The 7,950-nt window shown below is 30.7% G+C and overlaps 1 protein-coding gene across 1 annotated transcript in view; it reads right to left on the bottom strand.

Annotated features, from left to right (window-relative positions):
* Positions 1–3,982, bottom strand: part of LOC106687671 (carboxypeptidase B) — a 121,032-nt gene extending 117,050 nt beyond the window's left edge. The window contains exon 1 of the mRNA XM_014431687.2: positions 3,795–3,982. Coding sequence (XP_014287173.1) covers positions 3,795–3,966 — 172 coding nt within the window. The 5' untranslated portion in view covers positions 3,967–3,982. The remainder of the gene's footprint in view (positions 1–3,794) is intronic.
* Positions 3,983–7,950: the final 3,968 nt, after the last annotated feature.

The raw sequence follows: 7,950 nt of genomic DNA, 5'->3' as shown, positions 1-7,950 counted from the left end.
TCGATACTTAGGACTCCATCTTGACAAGAGACTTACTTGGAATCCACACACAAGACTGAAACGACAAGAAACTGCTCGTAGATTCCGATTGCTACAACACCTACTTGACAAACGCTCTAAACTTCCCATTCAATACAAACAATTATTATACACTGTGATAATCAGACCTATTTGTGCACATGGAATCGAGCTCTGGGGCTCCACCAAACCACCAAATTCCTCCCGCATCCAATCCTTACAATCCAAAATCCTAGATGCTCCATATTACGTTACGAGTAAACTCACCCACTAAGACCTTAACATCCCATTCGTTGTAGATTTGGCCCAAAACAGATATGCATTTTTTCATTCCAAACTCCTAACGCATTTGTTCTTAATTTTTCATCCTTAACAATCACTGATAATCCTCCGAGGCGTCTGAAAAAGAAGATGGCCACGGGACCTTCTAATTTAAATTAATGCCTGAAATACCACCGATGGGAGGTTTCTTCCCAATTTTTTCAAGTGTAAATGAAACATTCCACATATTTACTGGGGGAGAGCACCCCTCCAATGGATCCACCAATGAGCACTGAATCACTCTGTAATCTGCTATGATGTCATTGTCAGAATCTCTATCCTGTGTTTCGTTAGTTAAACAAACGTTTATTATCTTGATTCCAGTCAAAGGTTTGTATGTTAAAAACAATATATTACACTAAGACTATTATCCTTAATATTCTAATAATATGAGATCAATAAGAAAAGATACAGGATTCTACATAACAAAAAAGAACACACCAATGAGCTTATATTGGACATTTTTACGAAGAAAAAAAATCAAAGAAGGGTTTAGGATTCAGTACTTGGTAAGGAAATATCCTTTCTTCACTGACGAGTGATCTAGTCAGATTCACGCTCAATCCATTTAAGGATCAGGTAGGTACTTTATATCAGGGTGGATTTGATTTTTCCTTCAATGTATAAAGTGAACTATTCGTCTGTACCGGATAAAATCAATAATAATTATTTATACGCACAAAATGTAATAAATTGTAGTTCACTTCTTCTAATATTATTATTTGAAACTTTTATTGAAACTTATAGCTTAGAAGCGAAAAGTCGTACGAATCTGAAAGTTTGGATTTAACGTAGGAACTTAAATGAGATGTGACACTAAGTTTGAACCAGAATGAAAATGTGGAGGATTTAATATTAAATCCTTTCACAAATTAAATTTTCCTTTTCTTAAGGTGGGGGAGCGCCCTTCTCCAATGGATTCAACAATGAGCAATTAGTACAAGAGCCCAAGAGGAGAAAAAAGTCAGTTATCTCACCCCAATTTTTGATTACTTTAATGAAAACTATGTATAATTACTAGTCAAAATGTATGAGTCTGCCAGGTATAGGGAGGGGGATTAAAAAATGGCGGTTGTTTCAAAGCGATAAAAAAAAAACAAATTTTTCATTCGGAGCTCTATATCTTAAAAAGTAGGAACAGCACAAGAAAACCTAAGAGAACACCATTTAAAGAAGAGTAAATTTGCTAAAATATGAGCCCTAATAGAATTATTTAAGTTAAATAGTTTTCGAGATATAGCTTTTTAAAAAGCAACATTTCATAAAAATGTTGTATGGAACGTACTGAAAGATCAGTAGTTAGTGAATTTATATCTCAAAAACCATTTGACGTACACATGTCTATTAGCCCTCAAATTAAAACCAGTTTAATGAGCTATAAAGTAGTTAATGATGTTTATCTTCGTAGGAGTAATAGTTTACATGAAATTTGCTAAAATTATAAACTATAAACTGATTTATAGTTGATCCGACTAATTTTCATTTGCAAAATTTATATTCATATATGAATATCATAAAAACTACTTAAACAGATAAGTTATATCCACTTATATAATTTCTTTATTTATCCTTTTGATATGTTATTGAACCATATAACTCATTTATTTCCTCACTTCTTTAGTGAGACCAATTTTTTATAATGTAAAATAAAAAATTCATTAGATATAATGGTACGAGAGCAGGAGAGCAAAAAAAGGTAATTATGCCACGCAAATTTTCTAATGCTTTAATGAAAAATATGTATAATTACTAGTCAGAACCGATGAGTCTGCCAAGTATAGGTATGGGGGATGAAAAATGGTGGCTGTTTCGGAACCTCAAAAACAATTAATTTTTGATTCGGAACTCTATATCTTTAAAACAACCAACAACACTGGAAAACCTATTACTAAAATTAAAGCTATTTTATTGTGCTATAAAATAGTTTATGACATTTATCTTCGTAGGAGTAGTAGTTTTTATGATGTATGACAAAATACATTCACAATATGTATATTTCTAGTTGTTCCGATACAATTTTTGATTTTTGAAAAAATATATCTCAGAAACATTAGACGCATATATATCTGCCAGCACTCAAAATGAAGGTAATTTAACTTTCTATAAAGTAGTTTATTACTTCTATCCTTGTAGGATGAGTAGTTTTTATGATGTTCGCATATGAATATAAATTTTGGATATGAAATTTTATACAAACAACTATAAATCAATTTATTTTTAGCAAATACCATGAAAACTACTACTGCTACGACGATAAATTTATTAAAATACTTCATAGCCTTACTTTAATTTGAGTGCTAACAGACATCTGTTCGTCAAATGGTTTTCGAGATATAGATTTTTCAATCTTTATTATTATCTAAGGCAAATAGCTCTATTATGGCTCCTATTTTAGGAAATTTACTCTACTTTAAATGATGTTTCTATGCTAGTATTGCTGGTAATTTTAATGATATTGAGCTTCGAATGAAAAATTATGTTTTTTTAACGTTTTGAAACTTCCCCATTTTGTATTTCCCCTAACTATACTCTGCAGACTCATCATTTGTTACTAGTAATTAAATGTAGTAAAGTAATAAAAAATTGGGGTGAAATTAATTACTTTTTCTCCTCTTAAGCGTTTGTACTATAAGATGTAATTTAAGTATATAAACGATTTTTCAGTTCTTAATAGTCACAAAGCAAGTTTTTGTAGTTTTTTTTTTTTACCGAATTAGTGTTTTTTTAAATTCTTTGTTTATTTATTTTTTTTTTTTCTTACGATTAATCTGGGATCGATTGTAGTAAGTGTAAGAATTTTGTTGAATAAATAATATTTACAATTTCATTAAAGCTATTAATGAACTGCAAAATTTATTTTTCAAATTAAGTTTTCTTATTGTATTAGGTATTTTGGTGAAAATTCCTTCCTATTAATATCTAAATTTTAAAATTTTTTTCATCAACGTTTCAGGTCTCTTTTATCTTCTTCAGGATCAACAACCAGAAATGATTTTAATATCTTATAAAATAAACACCTTTATTTGAGCATGAATATTGATTTTTTAATACATAATAGTTTTACTGTACTGTAGCTTTCTTCTTTTGTACTTCTTGAAAGCTGTAGGAATTTCATTGTAATTTTCTAAATAACTCTATCATTAATATATTAACAATTAGATTTTTCTAGATCCATTAATAAGTAATTCTATATTTCGTACTTAAAATTATTTTGAAATGCACACAACTTGATACTAATTTTATAATATACACTACTGGAAACTATTTTAGTTTCACTATCACACTGAACTACCTGGCCTCTTGCCCCTAAATTAAATCTCTTTTTTTCGTGTATAAATTTGAATTAAAAATATTTATATATATGAAGGAGTTTTCACAAAAATAAAATTATTTATATTTTAAAGAATGTGTGATATTTTCATAAATCAATGAAATTTTATAAAGCCGGTACTCACGTTCAGGATTGTAGAAGTAGCCGAAGATCATCTCTACGGCGGTTTCGAACCACTGGAACACCGCGCCGAACATAGACATGTCCCTCGGAGTGGCCCATTGCCGCTGGAATTGGGCGCTGGAAGGAACGACAAGAATGACGAAAACGAGTAGGATCCATCGGAACAGGAGCATCTTCCGACATCGCTGGCCGAACACTGACTGAGCCTTCCAGCGGTCCCCTCCACTCCAGGACCTCTGAGGGGGTCCAATCAGAGCGGCTAATTCTCTGGTGAAATTATATCAACAGCGATCATCGTCAAAGCGGACTTTTACTTGAAAATGACCTGGGTTAAGTAAGAAATGAAGTATGCCAAAGTCTGATGTAGAAAAAAAAAATGATAAATTATAGTACTTTGTTTAAAAATAAAATTAGAGTTTTTATTTTGTTTTAAATTTACTGTTATTATTTTGAAGTATTCCGATTGGAATTTTGATCTCATTTGTTTGTTGAAATATACAACTGTATTACACATAGATACTAGATAAATGTGTTGTTAGCTCTATTACAATAGGACGATACAGACGTGTACTAACTCATTAGTGTTACACTCATTTCTACATTAGAAGGTCTCGAGGCCATCTTCTCTTACGGTGCCTCGGAGGAATAGAAGAGGAAGAAAGGTTAGAAACTAGTGAGTTCGGGTGATTAAGGAGATTAGAATGAAAGGATTGATATCTTGTTCAGGCTAGGTCGGTTATATATGGAACATTAAGTTTTTATGTATGATTTTGTTTGGATAGTGAGCATTGGATACGAGAGGAATTCGAAGGTTTAGTGGAGTCTCGAAGTTCAACTCAGTATGTCCAAATAGGACTTATTATAGTACTGCAGATTAGCCTTCTGCAATGAATAGGAAGCTGATACTGTTTGTCTAGTATATGTAGTAATAGACTACTTACTAGTTACTTTTAATTTTTCAGATTTACAACCTGAGACTCTCATATGATATTTTTTCATATGGCGAGTGCATTTTGCATTGGTGTCCACTACCATATATATCTGACCATTAGACCTACAGATGTCTGCTAGCACTTAAATTAAAGATAACTTAATATTTTTATGAAATAGTTTATATCAATATTAACACAAACTTCAATGATCCACTATTACCCTCAACTTTTTATTTAAAAAACTTCCAACGTTTCGGCCAATAGGCCATTTTCAAAGAGACAACTTTAATCATTGATGTCATTATTCATTAAATTGTCTTTGTTGCAGGCTAATTGCCTATCTCTTGTAGAAAGTGAGAGTAAATGTGAATCATTGATGTTTGAGCTAATAACTATATAAACCACTCTCAAACAATCAATATATTAAATCAATAATCTAGTAGTTTATAACGTTTATCTTCGTAGGAGTAGTAGTTTTAATGATATTTTCCAAAATAATTTCACAAACTGTTGATTTTCAGTTGTTCATGGTTCATGATAAATAGATGTCCCACAATAAATACACTGACTGACTATTTTCCATGAAATGTTACTTTTTAAAAAACAGTATCTCGGAAACTATCGAACGTAAACAGAGGACTCATATTTTAGTACATTTATTCTACTGTAAATAATATACTATTAGGTTTTCTAGTGTTGTTCTAGATAACAACCTCAATGCAGAGAAACATAAAAATAAAAATTAAATAATAATAAACAATCTTGGAAAAATAATTCTTACCTTTATCTTATAATTCTTATCTTCCATTAGTACCAATTATTATCTATTTATAATTATGAGAGATAGTTGACCGTGCATAACGTGAAGATGGTTGGGGGTGCGGTCAAAATGAAACATAAATAAATTGGTGTAACCTATTTTATTTTACCCACTTTTTCAATTACCTAACAGGTTCGTTTTATTCTCCTTTTTTTTCCTTTCTTTATTTTACCACTCCTTCTTTTCTCCACTTTTTTCAATTTTCCTTACCTACGTTATTAGTTATGTTCACTATATTATTATTGTTGATTTAAAAAAAAAAATTTTTTTTCTTCTATTCATTTATTTTGTTAAACTTTACTTATATTTTGCATCTTTATTAATTATTATGGTTACATATATTTTCTTTCTCTCAATTTTCTTTTTCTTTCCATATTTCAATTTTTAAATTATTAATTAGTAATATGTTCATACTTCTTTGCATTATATAACTTCATTATTATTTTATTTCCTTAATTATGTTATTTTACCCACTTTTTCAATTACCTATGTATACATTTTATTTCCCACTTCTCTAATCACTTCATTTTATGTCATTCTGTTTATATTTTCATTTTTATTTTCTGTACTTACTGTGGTTGGTATCTTGTTCCGTTCTTAGCCCTGAAGAAGGGTAGAAACTCTAGCCGAAACGTTTCATTTTGACCGCACCCCCAACCATCTTCTCCTCGTATATTATCTATTTATTATTATGCATATTTCCAAGTTTGTTTATTACTATTTCAATGTCACTCTGCATTACGGTTGTTATCTCGATTTGTTTTTTTCAGCCCTAATGAAGACCTGAAATTCAGGTCGAAACGTCGACAAAAATAAATAAGTTTTGTTTATTTGCTAAACGCACCCCGACTATCTTCTCATAAAATGCCCAGTTTTTGTTCTAAATTTGAACGAATTTTCTGTTAGAATAAATAATTATTTATTGATCAATGAATATTATCAATGCTTCATGTTGACTGGATGCTGGACTTACTTTAATGGCCATTTTTAATTGCTTCAGTTTTCGTTTTTTATTTATTGCCAATATTTATTGCTTCACTACTCCCTCTCTTTCATCCTGGCTCTGGCTGTGCCTAAGTTTACTCACTCATTCTCTTTATAACAATAATAATAAAGGATTAATCGAACTGGAAGTTTTGATGCCGATACCACCATCTGTTTGAACCAATCCAATAAAGTCCGTTATCACAGTCCACTTAAAACCCGTCAAGTCTTAGTTTCAATCTTGTTTTCCCCCTCTTTGACTATGGCTGCCTTGTATGTGGTGGACTCTTGGGTAATTTTGAATCTAAACTTAAACGTCTTTTGATTTGCGCAGTTCGAAATATTTTCGGGATCACCAGAGATACACACATAACCTGGCTCTATCCATCTTTCCGATGCTAGTATTCCCTAGCTTCTTTTCTATTCCGAGTAATGAGTACTCAGCGCTCCTCCTATATCCTAGAAAACCTTTAATTGAAATTCTCAGTCCCATCCCGTCCTACAAGGTCCCGTTTAACTGACATCTACCCTCCACCTCACCGAACTGCTGTGTTTGATAAATCATTTTTTACCCGAGCTGCATATCACTGGAACGCCATTCACTCTAATATACGTCATGTACCAACCCTTCTCTCGTTAAAAACCCTTATATTTAATTACCTTTTACTAAACCAATCTAATCCGATATTATAATATTAAAGTGGTTTTTGTTTTGTTTTTTATGTATCTAGTCAGTTAGTTTTTTATTTATATCTGTAGCTAAAATTATTTATATACAATTTTATTTTAGGTCATAATTAAGTATCACCACACTGTTTTTGACAAATATATTTGTAAAATGAAAATAATCTCATAATTGTTATATAGGCATCTAGTCCTAGAATGATAAACTATTTTTCATTTCATTTTATTTCATCTTTTCATTCTTACGTTTAGTTATTAATTCGTCGATTTGAGTTAAAATTATTCCGTTGAAAACTCGAATTCGAAACATCGAACGGTAATACTTCCCTTAGTAATATCTCTCCTCACAATATTTTCCTATTTATTCCATATAAATAATAAAAGCAAACATCGAAGACTGAAGTGAGGCGAAAATTCGGAACATAAAATTTTTATCTTTCTGTTACTATGAAAATTCTTATTGGGTTTCTTGATATAATATGTTGATATATTTTTATTTCATTATTTTATTTTTTTATAATAATCTAGTATGTATAAGTTATTATGTATTTGAACTATAGGATAATATTTGTCCTATAATATAATTATAGCCTAAAATATATATAGGGTGATATATATAGCTGAGAAATTGGGAATGTGGAGGCGTGAGAGCTTGTTACAGTGAATTACTGGACATTGATTAAGGGATCCTATTTTGGTAACAAACTGCTTCTAGCGGCGATAAATCCTGATACAAT

The sequence above is a fragment of the Halyomorpha halys genome, unplaced genomic scaffold (genome assembly GCF_000696795.3).
Source record: "Halyomorpha halys isolate HHAL.00 unplaced genomic scaffold, Hhal_1.1 Scaffold39.1, whole genome shotgun sequence".
NCBI classification, from domain to species: Eukaryota; Metazoa; Arthropoda; class Insecta; order Hemiptera; family Pentatomidae; genus Halyomorpha; species Halyomorpha halys.
This window is presented reverse-complemented; position numbering and strand designations above follow the sequence as displayed.